Here is a 24,331-nt window from a genome sequence, read left to right as displayed (position 1 = left end):
ACATTATGCTGTCTTTTGAGAGACTATGCCTGTAGGTTAATAGCTTCTGGCATTTTGTCTACTATAAATGAGCTTTCAGAGAAGGAGAAATAATCACTGTACTGTCTCAATAGATTTACATGTGTGAATTTTTTCATTTCTTATTTTTTAAAAGTAGGCAATTTTAACATAAATGGAAGCAGATTAATGTGGGTCCGCGCTGAGTACCTTGACTGTTTTTAAAAGAGATGATCGGGTACACCCTATCCTTGGCATGCAGCAGCCCTTTAATTTTCCTTATTACTCCCCTAATGCATGACCTAATCCCTGGGCTCTGGTGTATCAGGGTTTTAGAGGGGCACAGTGAGATCTTTAACACAGCAAGAGCGCAGCTGTGCCTGCTCAGGCAATAACTTTACAACTCACTGCACCTTGATTCTTGCTGTCCTAAGCAGGAAGTAGCTCTGTGGCCGACGGTCCTGCAGGATGAGTTCATTTTTCTGTAACTTGACTGCACGGCAGGAAGGTGCCGAAGGGGGTTGCCTGCACCTCCCCGCTTCTGCCACTAGATGGCAAGCGAAGCGTTTTGAAACTCGACTGGCAGAGGTGGCAAACAGCTGGGCTCTGGGGAAATGCCTCGACGTGCCCCGTGTCAACCCAGCCGACCTGACTCTGATGTACATGCCCCCGCGTGGACGATGTGGCGGGCCCAATAACCACGAGCACGGCAAAACTCTGCACCTTCTCGAGGGCTCAGCAACCCGGGCCCGAAGCCCCTCTCGTGCCCGCTGCTCTGCACGTGTGCGCGGCCGCACAGGTGAGGCGGGCTCCGCACGGACCGCCCGCGCCGGGGCTCGAGGGGCCGCAGAGCCGGGCGGCCGGCGTGAGTGGTGCCCCGGGACCACACGGGACAGGGCGGCGGGCGTGCCCCGGCCCCGACACCTGCAGCAGCGCTGGCCGGGGCGGGGCGGGGCGGGGCGGGGGTCGGAGGCGGACACGTGTCCCCGCGCGCTCCGCTCCGCTCCGCTCCCGCCGCCGCGGGCCGGGACCGCGCTGCAGCCGGGGGCTGGGGCTGCTGGGCGGCGGGGGCGGGACCGGGCCCCCTGCAGCCCCGGGCTGCTAGGACCACCCCCCCGCTCCGCTCTGCGCCGCTCCACTTGTGCGCGGACCTGCACTTGCTCCCGGCTGCCCCGCACTTGCCCCGGCGGCGCGGGGAGAGGCGCTGCCCCGTGCGCGCTGCGGGCCACGTGCTGGATCGCGCCCCGCAGCCCTAGAGCCGGCCCGGCCCGGCCCGGCCCGGCCGCCCCGCGCGGGTCCGCCTGAGCCGGGCGCGCCGATCGCCGCGGCCTCCATCCCTCGGCCGGGGCGGCGCTGCCCTGATCGGAAGCCCCGGGGCCGCTGCGGTGCCGCGGGGGCGATGCGGAGGGAAGGAGCCGCGGAGAGCAGGAAACATGAGCCCGCAGGAGGCGAGAGACCAGGGCTGAAGCTTCCCTCCCGCATTGTGTGCGCCGGGGCCCCCCCGCCGGCCGGCCGCTAGCTGCGCAGGGCGCACATGAGCCCGGCGTCCCCACCCCCCGCTCTGACCTCTGCAGGAACCTGCACCGCGGTGGAGGAGACCTGTGAGCTACATCCCGTCATGCTCCCACTGAAATAACCTGCCAGACACCGAGGGATCCATCACAAGGAAGGGGATCAGAGGGCAAACGCCAGCCATCATAACCTTAAGCAAATATTAGCTCTGCTGCCGCTGCTGCTGTTGCGCCTCTGTCTGGGAAGCCGAGTCCAGGAAAAAGGCTTTATCCTCCTCGCAGGGCTGGGTCCTTAGGAGAAGAGGGGAGGGGGAGGCAAGGGGGGGTTATTTGCTGATGATCGGAAGTTACTGACAATAAGCACCTTCATCTCTCCAAAGGCGGAGAGAGAGAGAGAGAGAGAGGAGGAGGAGGAGAGACAGGGGGAAGAGGAGATCTGATGCCTAAGGGAGTCACTCGGAGGAGGCAAAGCAGGCAGTATCTCAACTTCTCATCTTTGTTTATCAGCGCGAAGCGAGATCGCTGGAAATCTGCTGGGTTTTATAACTGGATCATTCCCATGTCAAGGCTGCGGTTGGGGATTTTACTCCGTTAACTTGAAGCCACTGACCTCCCCCCTCTCCTCACCCAGCGATGTATTCACTGCTCTCAGCCTGCACTTGCTTGTAAGGATTATGACATATTTTTATTTTTTTTCCCAACTTTCCTTTTTCAGGCTCGGTTGCATTTCCCTTGCAATCAGGCGGTCACTGAGACCCGAGCCTTTTCTGAGCAAAGCCTCGATCTATATTAAAAAAAATATCTAAACAAACAAAAAACTTTAACCATTTCACCGCACCATTTGATCTGTTGTTGCTTTTTTTTTTCTCCTCTCCAGATGTTTACATTTCCTGCTGCTGTGCTTTCAGGTACAGGTATGTGTCCTTTCTCTCTTCTCTCCCTTTTGGTTGTAAAGAAAGAAAGAAACAAAGGAGGCGTGTTGACCTCGGAGTGCCAGGCTGTTTTGGAAAGGGGCTTCACTTTTTCCTGTAGTTTTACAGTCTTATTAAAATGATCCCCAAGCCAGAGAGTTGTGTCACTCGCTTTGGAAAGCATCTGCCCTTCTCGCTAAGCTTCATTTCAATGACCACTTCTGCTAATCCGCTGTATGAACAAACGATCTTTAATTTCTCTCGCCCCCTCCCTCCCTCCCTCCCTCGGTTCAAATGGCCACAGCTCGGTTGTGGATGCCAGTAGCCTGCATTAACGGGATTCTCTGGAGTGCATTAGCCTGGCTAATGATGTGAGAGGGAGTGCTGGACTCCGCTCCTCGCAAGCCGGTGATTGATGCGCTTGCACGGGAAGAGCAGGCACTCGCCTCTAGCTCGCCCTTGGCCAAGGGAGCTGACAAGAGCCGACACTGAAAACCCGGCTTTCCTTAGCCAGGGCAGGAGGCTTTCTGCTCCCTCCCATTATTCAACAGCGAAGCATCCAGGCAGGATCCTGCCTTTGATCCTGTGCGGCAGCAATGGGAGCGGGGCTCCGCCGGCCGGGCTCGCAGTGACAGCCGGGGAGAAACCCGGGGCGGGGGGCGAGCGGCTCGCATTTCCCCTGACAACAAAAACATTTCTTTTGTAAAATGCGGTTTCCTTGGGCAGAATTTCAGCGGGCGCAGACGCAACACGTGAGCCCGGGGGGGCGAGAGCGGGTGCCGGGGGCAGGTGGCGCTGCCCCGCCTGGCTTCCCTGCAAGGCGAGGGGTGGCGCTGCCAGCCCCGCTCCGCGCCCGCCGGCCAGGAATGCACCTGTTATTCCAGGGCTCCTCCCGCGGGCGCTCCGTGTCGGCAGGAACTGATCCTGCCCAAATGGGTTGAAGCCTCTGAAATACGACCGATCTCTCGGGCCAGATGTAAAACCCTTGCCATATCCCCCCCCCCCCCCCCCCGGAAATTGCAGCTAGATTGATTATAAAAACAAAAAGACTCCTTATTTCAGCAGAGCAGCCTCCTAAGTCAAGAGAGGGGATCTACAGCTGTAAATTACTTTGTGGTTGGAAGGCGTTTGCTGGATTTCTCCAGCGCATTTTTTCAAACCCAAGGAATAACAGGCTGTGCAGGGCTCTCCGCGATGGCACCCTTTGCAGTAAGGAGACATTTTTGAAATTGTGCGGTAACTGAAGTTAATCAGCCCTTCAGTCTGGCCCCCTCCCCCCCCAGCCCTTGTTGCTTTTAGTGAATCAGAAGAAGTTTGGCTCATTGCCTGGAAAGCACTTGCTAAAATCTGATCTCTTACTTCAGCAGCTTTAAAACTTGGGAAGTTATTGGCATTTATACAGTTGGAGCTTGCAGGCTTCCAAAGCAATAAAATAAAGAGAAAAAAGTCCTGTGCTCGCTTACTATTAGAACCATACTTTTTAGATTTAGTGCTGATTTTGCAGCATTTTGCAAGAAGATCTGACATGAGGTTTTACTCTGAATGGAAGGGGTGTCTTCTCTAACCACTTTCCTAGGGGGTGGTGAATCAAACTGGGTGTTATAACAAGAGGCACACTATTATGGCTATTACTGGTGGGAGCCAAAACATTAGATTAGTCATACTCAAGGGCCTTCAAGTGAGTGTTTACAGTATTAATGGTAGATGAAAAGATGTGAATGCTGTAAGTTTTTATTGCCCATTTTGTTACACTTTCTTTCTGGATTTATTCACAGGATTACATGTTTTGAGTTTGAATGGGAGAGAGGGATTATAAGGATTTCTATTATAATGATCAGTTTGCATAGGAGTTCCCCTTACTGGAGTAAAGTAATGCATCACGGGTTTAATATTTATTTAGGCTAAAGGAAATTGTTTAGTTTTCCTTAAAGAGCTGAATGTTGTATTGGGGGATTTAAGAATGCACAAAACGGATTACATTTTAAGGCTTGCTTTCACCATCCAATATAAATTATGATCGGTATATCAACCTTCATAGTAATTATTAGAATTATGGTCTGTTGCTACTGAATATAACTTAGTGGCTTAGACTGCAGTGGTTAATATGTTCTCTTGGTGCATTGTAGAGGAATGGTTCTCAACCTTTTTGACTTAAGCCACCTCTTATTAGACTCAAGGCACCCTTCTTTAGGCTCAAGGCACCCCTTGGAAAATGCCAGCTCTTAGTTTGTACTCATTTTTTGACTACAGAAAAATAATAGAGCAATTCATCTGTTGCAAAGAACTCGGAAAGACCACGACAGGTCAGAATGTATTTAAATTTATTCTATTTGAAATCTCTGGGTTTATCTTGTGAATCATGTTCATGCAGCTAACAGCACTAACATTGTGTAGCCTCTGGTGGCACCCTTGAAAAAAATCTCAAGGCACCCTGGGTTGCTGTGGCACCCTGGTTGGTTGAGAACTGTTTTATTCTTTGCAGTTGAAGTAGTACTTAAATAACAATACATCATTTCAAAATAAGACCAGTAGCTAGGTGAGGTTTTATCCCACCTCATGACTAAAAACTTTGTAGCCAGTAGAAAATCTCTGTAGCCAGTAGAAGTTGATGATAAGTACTCTAACCATTAAAGGTGGTTGATAATTAGGTGTTGGTATGTTGGGCTATCACATTGTAATGCTGTTGCTAGCTAGTTTAGCTTCATACTGCATATTGACTGTTATGTTGGCTGAAATCGGTTTGGGATCAATAGACAGCTTGAGTCCCTGAATTCCTCTATCTTAACATCTTCCAGAACCGGAGGAAAATTTATCCTTAACGCTTAAAGAAGACCAGGGCAAGCCCCTGCACAAAGGTCCTTTACTCATCATGGTTAGTTTGCTACATAAGAAAGAGTTCACATGACTGGGTGGTACCTTCTGGTATATTTAATGGAGATGTTATAGAGCTAAATATACAACAGATAAATAACATTTAGAAAAGTTAAACAAATATAAGCAGTAGTCCATTGAGGATGAAATTGGGCTGCAAGCACAAATGACCCATGATTTGGGGGCTTGTAGGCAGATGTGCTGTTTGAGCACAGCCATTTTTCCCATGCCCTTCATCAGGGCTGGAAGGAAGGCACTGCATTTTGCAATTGCTTGACCCTTTGGCGAGGGAGATTGATATTAAAAGTATGCCCATCACCACTTCATGGTTAAGATAGATTACTTCATCCCTGTTTTTTCAAGTTTCTAAAACTTATCTGTCTTTCATAAATTTCTTCTCTTCCTCTTTCTTTCTCTTTCATTCATTCTCTCTTGCTATCCTGATCAGATTGTCAGCAGTACAAAGTCCCTTGCAGGTGACAGCTTTGGTATAAATATGGTTCTTGCATCTTGGTCTGTAGGGTCACATGTGGGTGTACTTAGTGGCTTTCATTTTGGCAAGGCCTTCCACAGCTGAGGGTCCTCTCATTGTGAATATTCTGCCCTCCCTCACTAAGAATCTGAACCTACTTAACTGTATCATTTGTATGGAGTACAGTTATCTTGTGGATTGTGAAATGGTCCTTGATATGGCCAGGCCCTTCACTTTTACAGCCTTGTAGATTATGATCAAATCTTTGAATGTGATCCTTTTGGTTTGAATGGGGAGTCAGTGGAGTGCGTGGGGTACTGCTGTGATAATGTCATATCTGCCTTTGTTGTTTAGAAGGCAGGCTTCTGTACATTATATGAGTTGTTGCTCCTGTTTATCTGAAATTCTGCATCTATTCCTGTGCAGTTACAGATACTTATTGTTTGGGGCTTTGTAAAGCGCGATAGAGAAAGTTGTTACTCCCATCCGTTCAGTGAGTCAGATCCTGTGGTCTGGTTGGGCTGCACATAGCACATCACAGGTTTAAGTCTGCAAGGCATTATATTGATCAGCTTTGTATTCCTGATCTCCAGGAGTGCTGTGTACAGGGCTAGCCCCCAAGTGTGGTTTAGAGCATTGTACTAGCTTGTTTTGGCTGCTAATGGCCTCAAGAGTCAGAAACAGCTGCTGTAGATCTGTGCAGCATATGGGTGTCCTGGCCATGTCCTCCATGCTAGAAGCAGAATGTGTGTGTGGAGGCTGTAAACCAAAGCCATTGATTTTCCTACTGTAGCTATACATGCTGTCATGTACAGTTAGAATGTGTTGCCCCATCACAACAGGGACCCCCTGTGCTTATGTTATCATGGATGTAGATGATGATCCATTTTGTATGTAGGTAGAGATAGTTGTCTGCTTGGTAAGGAGCAGATCCACAAGTGAAGTCTTCCTTATCCAGTTGTTCAATGTACTAATTTAAAACACACACACAGAGTCTGTCTCACACCTGCTCTTATTGCCAGATGTAACATTATACTTGTGCATACATTTGATTTAATTAATTTTTATTAAAATAACAATTGCAAACATTTTTAAGTGGAAGAAGAAGGGAAAGCTGGAGCCAGCTAGCTAGGTCACTGGTCAGGATGGTGCATGACAATTATAGGCCACAGTGAATGTGCCTGCTTCCTTGTGCAAAAAGCAAATGAATCCTTTCTCAACCAGTGCAAACAAGCACCTGCCCTTTTCCTCTCCCCATCCTACCCCTGGTCACTGTTGGCACAGTGCTGGCCCAGGAAGCCCATGAGTGGTGCTTGGGGCAGGTGGGTGGGGCTGCTAGGACTGGGATACCAAACTCAAAACAACCACTTATATTAGTCTGGGAGTACAGGAGGGGAGAGGGGATGAGATATTAAGGTTCAACACCTCACCACTCCCTAGAACAAAGTACTACAATGTCACTGGAGTGCAGAGGTGACTGCTTCCCCTTCCTGTTCAGCATTCAACCTGAAGAGAGTTTGCACGAGACAGAATCTGTACATGCTCACCCAGCTTGGATAGCAAAGGTAATATAGTCTGTTTCAGGCTTGGGTTCTCTTGCTTTGGCACAATGTGTCTGCATGTACAGAGGAATGTTTGCATCTTCCCAATATGGAAAAAAACCCTCCTTCAAATGAAAGTAAAGTATAGTTATGTAAATGTGAGAATTCAGATTAGAAGTTGCATCCTTCTCACACCTCAATTCCTTTTTCATCTATTCTATATCTGTGGGTTGGATCCAGTTCAATTTCCTTTGATCCTTGTGCAGATGATTCAGGGCAGATTGGAAGAGAGAGAGCTGCCGAGGGGGAGCCTGGAAAGGTTGCACTCCTCTGCTAGGATGCCAGAGTGGGCTGAATCCCAACCTGGGGAGTTGTACTATTTGGGTTTTGATTATGTTGAATAGTTTTGTTTTCCTTTTTTTTTCATTTCCCCCCCTCCTCTCTCCCACTTCTTCCATCACCCCTCCTATAGAGAGAGACTTCGCTGACTTGCTCTGATTATTTTTTTTCTTTCCAAATTATTATTGTTTTTTTCCAAGAGCCTTTATCACCATTTTTTTCCCCTCACCAATCTGTAGTCTGTTACATTATGAATCTCTTTCTCACAGTCCATTTCTTGCTCATTGCTTTTGGAAAAACTAGTCACCAACTACATGTATTAAAACCTGCAGTGCTCATTTGTAATTCAGAGTTCATAAATAAGCCATTGATGCTGACCGGTAATGTCAGTCTGATTACCTTGTGGGCTCACATAGATAGTTATTCTTTTGGTGGAGGACAGTATGAAGTGAAACTGAAATCAATGTCCCTTCAATTAAGATATGTACATCTTACATATGTATATCAGTGCATACAGGTAACAAAACAGACTTTAAAATTGCTTATAACTGATGGTGGTAGCAGACTTCTAGAGATCCATACATCTCCCTGAGAAGCCCAGAAAAGTGTTGATCCTCTGCAACATGTATCAACTTAGTGCTATACAAAAAAGAATCAGGAAGCAATGGCTGTTTTTTTTTTTTTTTGTTTTTTTTTTTGTTTTTTTTTTTTTTTTGTACAGATGCTTTTGGCTCAGTTGACCATCTGGCTTACTCTCCATGTCTCCCTGGAGCTCCTGGCTGCAAAATTGCTCTAATCCTAGAGCAATCTAAATCTAGGCTACCAATATTGTTCTAAATCTAGGATGTTTTGTAGCTATTATCTCACGTGTGTCTCATTGCTGTGTGATGCCCTGCTCCTCATAGCTTTCAGAGTACCTGTGCATCAGCTACTTACTTACACTCCATTCAAAATGCATCACACTTCACTTTATAGATGCCAGGTACAGTGATAAGTGCCATTCCAAATAATGAAGTACATGTTTAGCATAGAAACCTCATTTTCTTTTGAAGAAAGTGATTCGTACCCATTTTTGTATTCCAAGCCCCTTGCAAGAAACAAGTATCTAAACTTGGCCAGTATTTGGGAGCTAGACATTTCTTATCACAAGTATTAACATCAATGTTCAGTTATGGTCAGAAAAAGCAGAACTGCTGTCTTTATACTTGAATTCTTCCAGAAATTGCTGATCTTACATATTTGTTATTTAGTGTTATTGTTGCAAATCCAGACTGTTTGGTGTATCACAGAACTGAGTTCAGACCCAGCCTCTGCCATTAAGAGCCAGCAATCAAAATTGGACAGGTCACAGTAAGGACAAAATTCACCCATGTTTAGGGTCACAACTAGGTCTAAGCGCAACCAAACAACACATTGTTCTTGTGCACTGGTCACTTGCTTATCCCACAGAAGGAGAAGGGAGGATGGAGAAGAAAGATAAGTATTACAACAATCAGATTTAATGATTACTGAGCCAAGGGCTGGGCAGTCTTGAAGGTCTTCCATGTAGCTAGTGTCACCTTTCACAGTTGTTGTGGCCAAAACAAGTTTTCAGAAAAGATTTGAATGAGGTAAGGGGAAGCAAACAGCTTAGCAAACAGGTTGGGGAAGATTATTTCATGGATGAGGGAGTGGTTAAAAAAAGCACAGGGGTAGAAAGAGAAGGAAATAATTAGGCATCTCAAGGCTGACATGCTTGGTCAGTGAGGAAGTGCACTGGAAATTTGCTTATCATTTTATGCATATTTGGCTTCCTCAGTGCATGTGAGCACACTGCAGAAGGCACTTATGAACGTATCTTACTTTTGCTAAGATTTTACTAAATTGCATTAGAAGCATCTAAAAAGTTGCAGGGTTAAGTAGGGGAGTGGTGAAACAGTTCACAATGCAATGAACTATGAGGTGTCTCCTTACAAGTACACATAAATAATACTTGAGATTCAAGTAGTACTATAAATTGCACATTTCTCCTAGTTTCTCAGACACCTGTGTTTTTTTTAATTTTGCAATGAGAGAGACTTTATAGGCCAGCTTAATATGTGATTCAGAACCCTACCAATTAGTCTAATGACTAGGAGACCCATTACTGATTACTACATCCTCATAGTAGTAAGCAATGGTGGGGGAAACAGAATCAAGTACACTGTGTCAAAAATGTTCATTTATTTTCTGACAAGAGCAATTTGTTTGAACCATGATAGTTATTCCTACTGCCCTATAAATATGCTCTTGTATGAAGTGCAGGACTAATAAAGTTTCAGTAATGTGAGATCACACCATAGCATTCATTGTCTACTGAATTTTCCTGAGAATTCAAATGAGACTGCAATCTGGGTGCTAGTCTCATGTTTAAGGGAGGCTTTACGATGTGAGAGTGATCACATTTGAAGATTAAACAGTATAAGAATGAATCAGGCTGTGATCTAGGTTTCTTTCTTTTTATTATTGGGTAAGTTGATGTTGCAAGGCTGCCATCCTCCCTGCAGTGCCTCAGGGGAGCATTTCTGTTTCCTGATTTATAATTTTGACATGATTTCAACTGAAGGCGAAGGATAGACATCTCCATGAGCTGTATGGGTCTGAAGCCAATGGAAAGACACACACTCAGGTGAAAGTAATTTCAGGTCCTATATCTGCTTCTGGGTCCAGCAGCATATTTTTATTGGCTTACAGTTTCATTTTTATTTTTATTTTCCTTTCTTATTTTTTGTTATTTTTTATTTTTATTTATTATTTTTATTTTTATTCAGTTATAAGTGCTTTTTAAAGTCTATTTTGTTATCTGTATACACTGGTTCTGTGTGAAAGAGATGCAAGCAAAGAGCAAGGAAATTTGATTATAAAAGGGAAACATTGAAATGGGCAATACACAAGTGCTGTCAGGTGCAAAAAGTGAATAAACCAGAGAAAGAAACTGAATACTCATTTTGCTCTCTTTTCTAGCTGTAGCAACCTTAGACTTTCAGGCTAAGCAGATTAAAAATGGAAGGTAATAGTTTAAAGTGGATGCTACAAGTGTGAGGATAAATATACACATATCGAGGGCCTCTGATGTGGTCATTCCATACTGTGGACTTGCTTTCACAAACACGTGTTTAAGGAACTTTATGCAGGCTACTTGTGTAAAGCTACTCACATGCATAACTATTTGTAAGATTGGGGCTGTTGGGCACAAAGCTTGGTTCTACATTCAGAAGTAACTGCTTAAATGACAATTAACAGGTTTGTCCTTGTGTTTAGAACTGCTTAGGGTTATTTAGAGCATTTCTAAAATTTGTTTATGAAATCTGATTTTTGTTGCAAGTTTTTACTTGTGCTGTCTCTGTAGGATTATTGCAATGGTGAGACAGCAAACTGCATTCTACTTCCTCTTACCCAACTCTACTAATACTGCTTATTAAGTAAAAAATTACATTTAGTTAAACCAAAAGGAATGGGGCCAATGTTACCTAGGGAGGCACATTTGCCTTGCAGGACCTATATCATTGGTGCAGATGCACAAGGAAGAAAATACCCAGCTTGTTCATTTGATTCTGCATGTGATTTTCAGTATTGGCATTTAATTAAACAAATACCCAGACCATCTCTGTTAACTGACCGCACTGGAAGTAGAAGACACTGAGAGGTGATAAACACAGGGACTTACGGAGGCTGTAACTAACCTCTTAGGATAAAAATTTGCTGTAAGGCCCAATCCTGCCGTTGCTTTACAAGCTGAACTTCTACCCATGTTGATGGGAATTTTTCATGTTGGTCAGTAGAAGCATTAGGCCTTTTTTTTTTTTTCCTGTGTTGCATTTTATATATGTGATTGCTTACACAGTGTGCCATTACTCTAAACACAACTAGAACTCGTGCAGGTCTGTGAGTAACCTGGTATCTCACAAAATGTATGTTGGATATTAGGTAGCCAAAGACAGGAGTGAGAAAAAAAGACTGCCTGAAGGAGCCAAAGTACTTTCTTATTGGCATTCAGCAGCATTGCCATAGCATGAAGAAGGGAATAAAGCAGAACAGTGAGAGGAAAGACTAGGCTTAGACTGTCATGGTCTGCATGTTTTCTTTTGTGATAGTTCCTGGGTGGGAGCACACATGCCAATCTTCCTGCTTTGGGAAAGGGAGGTTCCTAATTTTGTGAACTGCAGGGGCATTATTCCAGCTCGCCTTCAGTGCTGGCGTCTCCCCCATTTGACATGTGGCTGTCTGTACCTGAAAGCAGAGCCGTACTTGGACACGACAGTTAAACACCTCACTGCCCCATTGGCCACAAACATCAACTTCAACTAACATTAAAAACAAAAAAACCCCCAAAGTAGATAGATTAAAAAAAAAAAAAAAGCAGACTGTCTTTTCTATGTATAGTGTTTGCTATTTAGCATAACATGCAATGCTTACTATGAAGATTTTATTATGGTCATATGCCATATCACATTCTTTTCAATATGTTACTGTGGCATCCGAATACTAGGAAATGCATTGTATTCCTTTAGTACACTGCTCACATTGACTTTAAAGAGCCATTACAATGTCTTGCAGCCTAATAGAGAAAGCTAATACTGGAGTCAATGTGGATTTTGCCCAGTGCCTTTATAAAGCTCATTGACATAAATTAGCGCAAGACCTTTAGAGAGTTATGGTGGCCTCTCTGACTGTACAGGTAAATCCTTTAAAAAAATTTTTTTATAAGTACACTTGAATTTTAAAGGTAAGAAAAGGAGACTGTACATAGAAAGTTGGGGAAGTCTTTTCAGCTGTAAAATATATTGGGTTATGTCATTTTAGGACATTTAAAATGGGCCTGGGCACATACACTGTAAGGAACACAGAGAGGGAAATGTAGTAGATGATATAACAGGTCCAGTATTGGACAATATGCAATTTCCTGGATATTGTCCAATAATTCCTGGGAAGTGAGAGAGATTCCAGCATGTTCACACTTTCGTGACAGAAATTAGAGATGAGAGAAGTCTGTTTCTTTGCAAACCATACTACAACAGATCAGACAGCTCACTTGAAGGTACAAAACAGGAACATGGCTCTTCATCTATTTGAGGTAGTGCCCACTTCGAGGCATGCTCAGGGTCATATTGTGTCTAGTTCTGGCCATGGGCAGAGAGCGGGTCACAGTGCTCCTACACAGGGGTCAGGCACAGTCCCAGTCAGGGAGCAAAAAGCCTGTTCCAAGCTAGTGTTGACAGTGTCGCTGACCCTTTTGGAGTGGAACAGAAAGCAGAAGGGCCACGGCTTAGCATCCTCTGTACCTGCTAATGTTCCCCAGGAGGAAGGAGGTGTGGTACTCACTTTCAAGGGAAGTAACTGTCGCTATGCTCCCCTGGTAATCCGGCCTGCCTAGACTGCCAAAACTGGGACAGTGCTAGTTTACACACACACCTACCAAGGCTGTGCTTTAAAGGCATGGTATATCTCAAGCTGGATAATTTGGGAGGCAGAGTTGTTTCCTAGTGGTTAAAGCAAGAGACTTGAGTTTTGTTTAGGACTCTGCCCCTGACTTTCTGTATGTGTTGCTAAAGATATTTAAAGTACTATCCTGGGAAGAGATGAGCCTGCTTAACTAGCATTGAAGGACTTGGCTCATTCATTCTGGGAGTCTTGATATATAGACATTGTTTGGGGTTAGATTTCCATTCCCACTTCTTGAATATTTGGTCCTTTTTTGTCATGAAATACACAATAGAACCATTATCTTACAGGAACAGTTCTAAAGCACAGTTTATGCCTAATGCCAGTAAAAGAATAACACGTCACAAATGATAGATCAAGAAAAACATGCCTAAAAATGAGCATCAGTAAGTACTTTATCACATTAAAAATAATTTCTGCCTCCAATAGGCTACCAGGGACCACTGATGAAACAGAGATGCTGGGGTCATTCAATAAACAATTAGATGACATCATAGAGAGGAAGTGGCATTGAAAAATGGAAAAGATCCTGATGGCACATTATGATTCTTTTGGTAACAGTTTATAATAAATCAGCATTGAGACTAAGTAATGTTAAAGCTTGGTGAAAGTCCCATGGTCTTGCATATTGTAGCTATGCAAATACCAGAATGAAGGAATTAATAATGAATGCCATGCCATATTTTGTATTGCCATTGCTGCCTGTTCTTCATAGATTTTATTCTTTTGTTGCAAATTGCAACTTTTTTTCCTCTTGCTGTCAAAGCTCCATGTTGGCTTCCCTGTTTTGTAAGAATAGTTTATTAGTGATTCCTATGTTCTTTCAAATATCCTGGTCCTCTTCCATAAAAACATGTAAATATAGGAAGAAATTGAGGTATTATTAAGTCGGCGTTTGTGTTTGCTGGACACTCTAAGCCTAAGAAGCTGATAGTGGGATATGAAAGAGTCTCCAAGCCCTGGGGAACAGGTACTAGTGGAAATACCTGGATGAGTGGATGGATAAACTGTTTCAGTGTATTTCACCATCTATCTTGTGATTTGAATCCAGCTCAGGTTAGCAGTAATCTTCTGGTGATTTGGTTGCATATGTGAAATTAACTGAAGATGGGGAATAGGTTTCTTAATTTAGATCCTTTTCAAGAACAAGTGTCCATGTCGTAAAAGCAGTAATTCATAATTGTTTGACTGACTAGATGAATGTAACAGAACATTTCTGATACAAATACATTTATATATTCAAAATTACTATCTTTTTAGTATTCTATACTATTTGTTCAAAATGTAAAGTTGCTACAAGGGTTCCTGTCACTGAATCTGTTTACTCAACTATTGGCCAAAAGCAAAAGAGGTAAAGGTAAACACTCAAGTAAATAAAATTCAAGTTTATTCTAGTTAATATTCAGACTTTGTTATAGAGTTTTGGACAAGCAAGAAGTGTTACATTATCATCTATATAGCTTCTATATTGTTTTTTGCTCCATCTGGCATAGATATGCACATAAACCTTTCAATACTATATTATCCTGACACTATTTGGGCTAGTGCAATTAAAAAATGCTTTGTAACTTGGCGTGAAACTGACACCCAGGCTTTCTAATGAGTATTCAAATAGTAGCCCAAATTTTATATGCATAATACATTGAATGAATCTGACAGCTAATCAGATTCCCTCAGATTTACAGCAAGAAAACTGAAAACAGAATTTGACCCTTCAAATTGCACAGGCACAGCCTTAAGGTGAAAGTCCTCTGTGAGTGGCATTAGTGACTAAATGTGATGTTGTACTGTAAATTGCAGGGTGCAATTTAGTATTGACTATCTGTAAAATAAATTATGATGTATGTAGTGCAGGTTTCTGACCCTCTGGTTGTGACCTTACTTTGATTGGCAAGACTTCCTACCAGCTGAGATCAGAATAGTAACGGCCCCATTGCAATCAATAGATAGATAAACCTAAAATTGTAATTGTTGGTGCCTTTTATAGGAATACAGTTTTATGTTATGTACACACAATTTTATCCCATAACACAGGCACTTTTGTTATAAACTTATATTGGAATTGCATGTAAAACTCAAAGCTGCTGTTAAGCTAGTGGAACTTTGCTAGAATCAGACACACAAAACTGGTGCAATATGGTGGCAAATGAAGCACTTAGATTTTATTGCAGTAGTTGTAGCTATCAATGCAAATCATATATTTCATGTTTAAAAGAGAAAAAGAGTTCTAGTCAGAATTGTGACCCAATACCAACCATGTACTGGTCTGGACATTACAGGTAATAAAGATTGGGCATTTAGGATTTCCAGTAGTTACACTATATCTTTACCAATGATTCTCAACTGGGGGTACCCTGGGGTGTTATGCAGTGTTAGCATTGCTAGATATACAGATGTGCATGTAGTAAACTGTAGGAAGAATCTTTCTTTTATAAGAGGGCCTGATAAAGCATTTAGATACTAAAGCAGTACATCCTAGGTGTCTGAGTAGCAGTTTTATCTTCACCCAAGAGTTCTCCGTTGAACTCTTCAAGCAGTTGATTTTTTTACCCAGACCTCCCCAGAAGCTATAAGTTTTTCTTGCAGTATGTTTTGACTTCTGAGAGGGAAGATCACGTTTCTGAAACTCTGCTGCACAAACTGCATCTTGTTGCATGGGGGGAGGCCCCTTTGGTGTGCTGAAAGGTTGTCCCATTTTGTGTCTCTTGGTCTATGTTTAGCAGGATTGGGCAAAGATAAGGGCTGTATTACCCCCTGCCTCACATCTCAAACCTCTCTATTATGTTGACTACCCTATAAATTGTGCCATGGAGACCTCCTTGTACATTTGCTGTTGTGCATCATCCCTGTGGTAAAAAGGGCAGTTTCTTATATGGAAAAGTAGAATTAGGAGAGGTGAAAGTGAGGCACTTCTGAAAATCCAGATAAGAGCCAATCTTTAAGCAAATATCTTTGAATATGACCTTAAGTGTACAGTCTACTCTCTTATGGTGGCTTGATATTTTCTGAGTTATTCTCTGGTCTGTTTGTTACTGTCCCTCTTAATATCATTACATAGCCTAGATTGTATAAAAATAATATTAATATAAGGTACTTTTAATGTGAATTGAATTATTGAGAGGGTACCTCTTTATGCTAGGTAATGTACATGGTGGGGGAAAACAAACAAAAAAAATCCTTGCCCTGAAGATTAATAGACAAGATGCCTAAATAGATGAGATGAGCAAAGGATGGGAAAGGAAACAAAGCCCAAAGATTCTTCAGCAATCCTGCAGTTTATTAGTAATGACTCAATGAACAGAACCCAGGTATCCTAAGTCCCAGTCCAGTGTCCTATCCACTGGGTAACACTACCTTTTAAGGTATTCAGGGCTGAGACTATATTTTTTATATAAGCTTAGAACAGAGGGGGTGAACCTTTTTAGTAGGCTTGCCAAAAATTACTGCTATGGGTGTCACTCTGATCCCCTTCCTCTGTCCAATCTGCTGCTCTGCTTTCTGCTCCCTGCCCAATCTCTTCCCCTGCTTCTGGCCCTGTGTTCCCTGACCAATCCCCTGCTCTGCTTTGTGCCCTGCCCTGTTTCTGTGCTGCCTGTCCCCTTGCTGATCTGTCATGTGCGACGCACAGCAGTTGCCTGTGCCACTTGTTGGCACTCATGTAGCAGGTTGACCACCCCTCACTTAGAACAATATTTATCTTGTTATAGACATTAACAATAATTGAACAGAGCAGTTAATACAAACACCACTGTGTCACGGCGGGGTCCTCGCGGAGGGCCATGATCTCCTTGAGGCCCTCTCACCGCGCTACTTCGGCGCGAGGGCACCCTCCATTCTCGCCCGCCACGTCTTGATGGAATATATAATAGGGAGGCTGCCTTGTGTTTCCTCGGGCACGTAAGCTCCTGGACCCCTCGTGGGTCTCCCCGTGTGATGGGCACTACCCAAGCACCCCAGCCTTATGGGCTATGCATGGCTCCTACCTCCCCTGATACCACGCCCCAAGCCTCGCAGATGTAATAGACGTTGTCCGGTCTGTCTCTCTCGTGCCCTGCCTCCCGCTGGGCCTCCCCTGATGGTACGGTCCTGCTCAGGGACTCCCTAGCGGGCCCCGGTCCTATGGGCCAACCACACGGGCACCCTCTCTGACCCTGGCTCCCCGCGCTGCTACTCCTTGTCTTCTCGGGGCAACCGCAGCGCCCTGCCTCAGTCTGAGGGGTGTTACCACACTAGCCTGCGGCCGGGCTCGCTGTGCCCGTCTCGGGCTCCTCGGTAATTGCCCTTCTCTCTAGGGCTCCTTAGTATGGCGCTCCCCCCTCTTTGGGGTTCGCCGTGCCCACACTAGGCTACTCAATAACATACAATGGCGCTCCCCCTCTGTGGGGTTCGCCGTGCCCACACTGGGCTACTCAATAATATTGCCCCTTTCCTGGGGCTGGGGTCTATGTTCCCCCCCACACGCAATCCGGGGTCTGGGTCCCCGTCCGCAACCTATGGGTTGCGCCTGCGACCCACTGGCCGCGCTCCTCGCCGCCAGCTGCTCACACCCTGGCGTGCGAGCTGCGCCTTCCCTGGCGCTATGCAGATAATGCGCCCTCTTGGCGCTAGGGCACCCCACACTCTCTGGGGTCCCTATAGTTGAGGCCTCCTCCAACCCCTACAGCCTCACCCAAGCCTCCGGATGTAATATACAGAGCCAAACGTAAACTAGAGCCTCCTGGCTATAACACAAACATAAAGCCCCCCGGCTAAACCTTTAGTGCCCAATCCTCTCAGGGCTATCATGAGCTGTACTCGCTCGTTGGGCTCCTCCCCCTATGTCGGCTGAGGGAGCTCCTGCCTTTCCAGCTGCTGGCAGAGAACTGCCAGCCTGGCCTCAGCCCTGAGCTTTATAAGGGCCAGGCCCTGCCTCCTACAGGCAGCTGGTTCCCCTTGGTTGCTCCGGCAACCTGCAGCTGCGCTCATTACCTGAGCAAGCCTCAGCTGTGCTCGTTATGTCAGGCCAGGGCGCGCTCACTTGCTCCCTGGCAGTTTCTCCACTCTAGGAGCAGGGGCACCGAGGTGCCCTGCGACACACTGCATTGTCATAATAATAAATAATACTTAGCCTTTGGGCATTCATCAGTGAAAACAAACAGTAGAATTTGCTATCGGAAACCATTGGGATGCATGCTGTCTGGTCAAAGAATATACTGGTACATGCAGAATAACATTATATATATATATATATATATATATATATATATAAAATGCTAAAAATACACAAGGCCTTTAGGTATAGGGCAATTACAATAATATTGCACTGAGTAGACACAATGTGTATTGGGAGATATGAAGTTCAAAATAATGGAAGAACCACCTCCTTTAGTTGGCTTGCAGTAGTTCAAAGCCATAGGCCTCAGAGATTTTGAAACAGGATAGAAAAGGAACACGCTGTTCCTTCTTTCCACCCTCTGCTTCTGTGCACATTTCTGAGGCAGTTGCAATAAATATTATGATTTGTAACTCAAGGCTCAGACTGTGATTGGGTAAGCAAGAGTATTTCTCTAACACTAGATGAGTGTGGTAGAAATGCCTAAATCCTGGTATATAGATTCCCTTGTCTTTGGATTCCTAGCATTTGAGTTTTCTTAGTGCTAGCAACAGGGAGAAATTTGCCCTGACAATGACACTTGCATATTCACTCGCGAGGCTGTACTCAACGTAGTACAGGGGGCAGGAAAGAACTCATATTGTCCCCACTTCTGTGTTCGCTGTGCCAGCATCCATGGAGCAATTATTGCAGCCAGACACGGTCATGAGAACTCCTGGTGATGTGGAATACCTCCATCCACATCTCCACCAGCCTCTGGAGAAACAACTCTAGATACCATGTAGCCCTGAACAGCAGGTCCTACTTGAAACTGTTGTGTAAGTCATGATACTGTTAAAGATTTTTGAAGCCATGGCGCTATTGTGATTTTTTTTGTTTTGTTTTGGTTTTTTTAGTAAAGTTTAACTAGTCTAAAGCTCCATTGTTTGTAACACCTTCCAAGAACCTTGCAAATAACAGGTTTCCTTGGCAATCTGTTTTCTTAATTAACTGTTGCTCCCTCTGGTGTGTGTTGGGGGAGGAAGGTCATAGATAAACACTTTTTGCATTTTTTATTAGATTTGCCTGTGTTTTATTTCTCAGAGTGGTTAGTTTTATAAATGAAAATTAGATATTTAGAATCCAATAGGCATTCCCCACTGGATTTGTCAATTATGCAAAGATTAAAAAAATACCAATAACTGAGCAGCACTCAGAGCACAGGGGATGGGATGGCTCAGGCAATTAGTGGAAGGATGTGGAGCCTTTAACTATCTATCAATCCCAATCAAGCCCAATTGGCAGGGTCTGAAAGTTGTTACCATCTGCTGGTTGTTTGAGGAGCACCATCTAATTGTCAGTTGGAGGGTGACAGTTTCTAGTGGTTAAGAATCCATTCCCTAGGAAAACATCATTGCAGCTTGTAACCTGTAATTTTTTTTGGTAGTTTCTTCAGAGGTTAAGGAGTGATGAGACCTAACTCCTCTTTCATTTCTAAATGCTTCACCCTTTGGGGAAAGTTTAAGTACACTGAAAGCCTATGGGACACTTGTGGTACTGCTGCAAAACCGTGTATGTTCTGTGAATAAATGGTGGGCTCCACTCTTTAAGTCTGTGTCAAACGAACAACATTCATTAGCATTGAAAGCATACACATACACTAACATCAACCTTGAATTTTCTTGAGTGTGTCCCCTTTCATTGCCTTGCTGCTTTGCTCAAACCTGCCTCTGACCATATTAATATTGTTCATCTATATACATTTTTGGAGATAAAGCATTTTCTGAAGAACATCGTTTTCTTATAAAGTAACTTCTACTTAAGGCATGACTTTGTTCCTTTAATGTTCTAGTGACCAAAGGATAATGAAATTTCTTTACCCTCGCAGTTTTGCAAACATTTGAAGATTTACGCATGGAGGTATGTTATTGGTAAGGGTAAAAGAATCTTGTATTTCAGGGGACAAGCTGATAGCAAGTCAGAGTCAGAAGAGATTTCTAACTCCTGGTGAAAGCTTTCAGATAGTGCTGCCCATATAACAGCCTTGGTGTCCCCTTTGGGACAGGGTGCAAAAATAGTCACAGTCGCAGCAGCAACTGACCATGCTGCTGCCATCAGCACCATGGCAGTCAGCGCTCCCCTGTGGTACTGCAGCTGCCCTGCATGTGAAACTGTCCTGCGATGCCTCTGATTAGAAGTATTCTTTTCTTTACTACTCAGCTGTTCTAGGGGCTGGGCTATATTTTACATTTCAAGAAATATTTATATTTACTTGTTTAGTTTCCCTAGTTACTGTTTGAGGGAAGAACATGGGCAACTTGTTCTTGTGAATAGGTTCTCAAGTTGATATAATGACAGCACTGTTTCCGTGGCAAACTTGCTATTGAAATTGCTTAATTATGACTTGTCTGTCCATCCATCCATCCATCCATCCATCCATCCATCCATCCATCCATCCATCCATCCATATCAGCTTCTCTCAGCCCACTGGAGGGCAAAGGCCTCTTTCAGCTCAGTTTTCCTTCATCACATTGAAAGCTTTGATGAGAGTCTGACCATGCTTGGGCAACATGGTTTGGAAAGAACTAGATGAAGATAGCCAAGTCCACCTCCCTCAGTGACCTTACCACCTTGGTTAAAGTGTCAGGGTTTGCAGTCCTGTATGGCAGCACTTAGAGGTTCTTTGTTGGACTTGTTGCCACTGACCTGTTGACTATGTGGTAGTGTCTAGCTTCTGAGTCAGTTGTGTTTTATTACTGTAATTTACTGAGGCATTAAATAGACTGTAATAGTGATGCCATATCATTAGACTTGCTAGTATGCCATTTGTATTGAATAAATAGTTTATTTGAATTTAATCTCCATTTACATTTAGAAATAATATAATTTACTTGTAAAGTTTTTATTTCTTCCCAGGAGTCCAATTTCCCCAGCTTGCATCAAAATCCATTGTGTGCCAAGAAGCTAAATAACATCAGGTTAGGTAACAGGTTTTCACTTCCAAAAGAACATGTTAGCTACAAGACAGAGCTCAGGCTGGCTCGAGCTTCCTGAGCTGCTACATTAGCTCAGTCACAAGCCTGGAGATCAACGTGCATTCCCAGACTAGGCTGTGAATTTTTCTTGTCTATGACATAGACTCTATGGGAATCCTTGTTCAGCCAGCGAAATTTCTGATGAATTTTGGTAGGCTCCTAAAGGTAGAATCTGTTTCTCATTGTAGAGGATCTTAAGTAAGAGCTGTGATGTGGTTTACCTTTGATCAGACCCACAAAGTCCAGCTAAGACAGTCATATGTGTATGTATTTCAGGAAGAAGTGTTTGTGATGGACATCCACTTAAGCTCTCTTACACACTCCAGGTCATATTCAGACTTAGTATTAGAAGCATCTTCACCTTGGAGTGACACTTTTCTCACAGCTGGTCTGAATTTAAACCCAAAAAAGATATTTAGTGTATTGGCAAGATTCCACTTCCTTCCAAGAACTTCAAGATGTCAACCAGGGTTTTTTCAGAAAAACTAGTGATTTTTTTTTTTCATGATGAATTTGAGACATTTCAAACATTTAATTTTCAGAAATTGCTGAGAGCTCACTCTGAAAATCGGAACTTTTTAAGGTGTTTCATGTTTGGTGTTTAGTGACTGGTACAACAAAAATCATCAATCATTTTTTTACATTTTGCTACTTCACCATCAAAAAAGAAAAAAGAGAAAGAGGGGGACATCCCACCTGTCCAATGTTTGCAGTGTGAACTTTTCTCTGTGGTATCGCAACCAAGAGTGGTCATTGCAAACGCAGTGTTTGCAAACAAGCTGTGACTTTCATTTTTGGTCATAGAGAGTGTTAGATAGAAGAATGGTTATAAAAAGCATGGTAATAGATTATTCTGCAGGACCTTAAGGGCAGAATGAGAAGTAATGGTCTTAAATTTTAACAAGGGAAAGTCAGGTTAGATATTAGGGACAACTTTCTAACCATCAGGGTGGTAAATCATCACAACAGATTTACTACAGGGGTTGCACAATCTCCATTCTTGAAAGTTTTTACTAGCAAGTTAGGCAAGCATTTATCTAGAATAGTTTAGGCAGGGATGATTTGTCTAAACCAGGGGTGCTCAATCCTAGGTTCACAGGCCAAATGTGATGCATGGAGCCATGGCATCTGACCACAGGGCTCCCTATGGCTTGGAAAATTTGGCAGTGGAGGAGCAGTGGCCACCTCTTCCCACACTGCCAAATTTTGAAGTCCTATAAAGCTGTTGCTGGGCAGTGTGGCTGGGCTCTTGCTGCATGTCTGGGCTGGTGCTGTGTTGCTGTTGCCAGGCAGCTGGTCCAGAACATGCCATTGCCACAAGGCCATTGCTGGGTGGCTGGGCCAGGACCTGGGGCTGGGCCATTGCTGGGTGGCTTGATCAGGGCCTGTGCTGGAGCTGTTTCTGTGGCCATTGCCAGGCAGCCATGCCAGGCCCCTGCTGTGCCCACCTTGCATGCCATGCTGGATCTGGCCCACTGGCTGGACCTAGCTTGCTAATGAACCTGGCATTGCGCATCCTGCTTGTGGGGTAGAAAGTTTGAGCATCATTGGTCTAAACCATTCGGACAAGATCACCCTACCCACTAGGTTGGACTAGCTGAATTTGAGATCCCTTCCAGCCTTATATTTCTATGATTCTATTTTCTCTGATGGTCTCAAATGCTTACTTCTGATCCAGAACATACATTGGTGCTATGATTTGGATTAAATGCCACTGATATTATATGCTTTGCTTTTGACAGTAGTTCAATTATTGTTTTGTAGTCTTTAATATATTAACAGAATAAAGGAAGACTAGTCCGTTCCTTTGAGTATCATTGCAGCATAACAACTCTGGACTTTGCTTGGGAGTGAAAACATTATTCATTCTGAAACTTTATAAATCCTAACAAATGTTGAAGTCTGTCAAGTTCAGGAAAGGTGGTAAATTTGTCATGACTATTATATTTAAATATATGTTGTTATCTGATACAGAAAGCGTTTGCCTTTTCTTTATATTTCTTTAGAAAAGCAGCAGTATAGAGTAGATGGATAACTCAGAGGAATTAAAGTAGATTTTAGTATCTTTACCATTAAGTCACTAGTTTACTGGTTATCCTAGTTAGCAGTGAGTAAAAACAGTTGCCCTTACAGCTGTTCTGCGGTCTGTATGCAGTCAGCTGGTTATCCTCACAGCCAGGACCACTTTGGTTCCTTGACAGCAATCTCTGTAAAAATATACTACCTTCTGAAGGTAGCCTTAAACTCTGGGCTAACAGATTGGCAGGGCAAAACAGGGGAGTTTTCATTGCTGCTGTGTCTATTCTGTAGCTAAATTAAAGGCTTCATTCTCTAAGGCTTTTAAGCTAGTACTTTTCACTAGTTTTACTGAAATGAAAGAAAAGAATGATAGAGTAAAGGAGAAAAGAGAAATGAGGAAGCTGCAGGATATGTTTGTTTAAACTACAAAGTATGGGACTCAGCAGGTGTTTGGATGAGAATGTGGGTGTGAAGCTGTTCAGCTGAATCCTTGCATAGAAAACTAAACTCTAGGAAACAGTGACCTGTTGTGGCTGGAATCTCAGAGCCACTTAAACTCGCACTCACAGGACCAAGTTCACTCCTGCTGCAACTCTCATAACTTCAGTGGCATTTTCATCAGGTCTGAATTTGGCTCAAACTTTGGCTCAAACACTATTAGCTGAAAATAAATGGTGCTGGCAGGAAGTCTGTCTGCCAGTTGTTCATATGCTTTTTGAAACGCTGGAATTGGGACTTTGAATAGTGCTGATTCAAAGGCAGCAGTTATTTCAGGTGAGATATTAACTTTGATTCTCTGGAGAAGGGCAAACCCCCTAGAAGGTGGATAGGGAAGTTTAACAGAGGTAAGCAGAGCCTGTGTCAGTAACAGTGCTGATGTGAAGTTGCATCCCGTGAAATGTTGGGTCGAGTTTTACTCCCAGAGACCTTTAACAATGGAGCATTGGAAATTCTTTTAGGGCAAACAAATGTTCTGTAGTTTGGACAGGTTCAGTGTTAGGACAGGCTTAGTTTTCTAATAAAATTGTACAAGCTTCCTGTACCCATCCTGAGCTAGCCAGGAATCTTTAAGCTGAAATTGAACATAGTGGATCTCTGCTTGCA

At 43.8% G+C, this 24,331-nt stretch overlaps 1 protein-coding gene across 1 annotated transcript in view; it reads left to right on the top strand.

Moving 5' to 3' along the window:
* The first annotated feature begins 1,014 nt into the window (after positions 1-1,014).
* Positions 1,015-24,331, top strand: part of FGF18 (fibroblast growth factor 18) — a 123,614-nt gene continuing 100,297 nt past the window's right edge. The window contains exons 1-2 of the mRNA XM_006263676.3: positions 1,015-2,173; positions 2,386-2,422. Coding sequence (XP_006263738.2) covers positions 2,142-2,173; positions 2,386-2,422 — 69 coding nt within the window. The 5' untranslated portion in view covers positions 1,015-2,141. The remainder of the gene's footprint in view (positions 2,174-2,385; positions 2,423-24,331) is intronic.

The sequence above is a fragment of the Alligator mississippiensis genome, chromosome 9 (assembly GCF_030867095.1).
Source record: "Alligator mississippiensis isolate rAllMis1 chromosome 9, rAllMis1, whole genome shotgun sequence".
Lineage (NCBI taxonomy): Eukaryota > Metazoa > Chordata > Crocodylia > Alligatoridae > Alligator > Alligator mississippiensis.
This window is presented reverse-complemented; position numbering and strand designations above follow the sequence as displayed.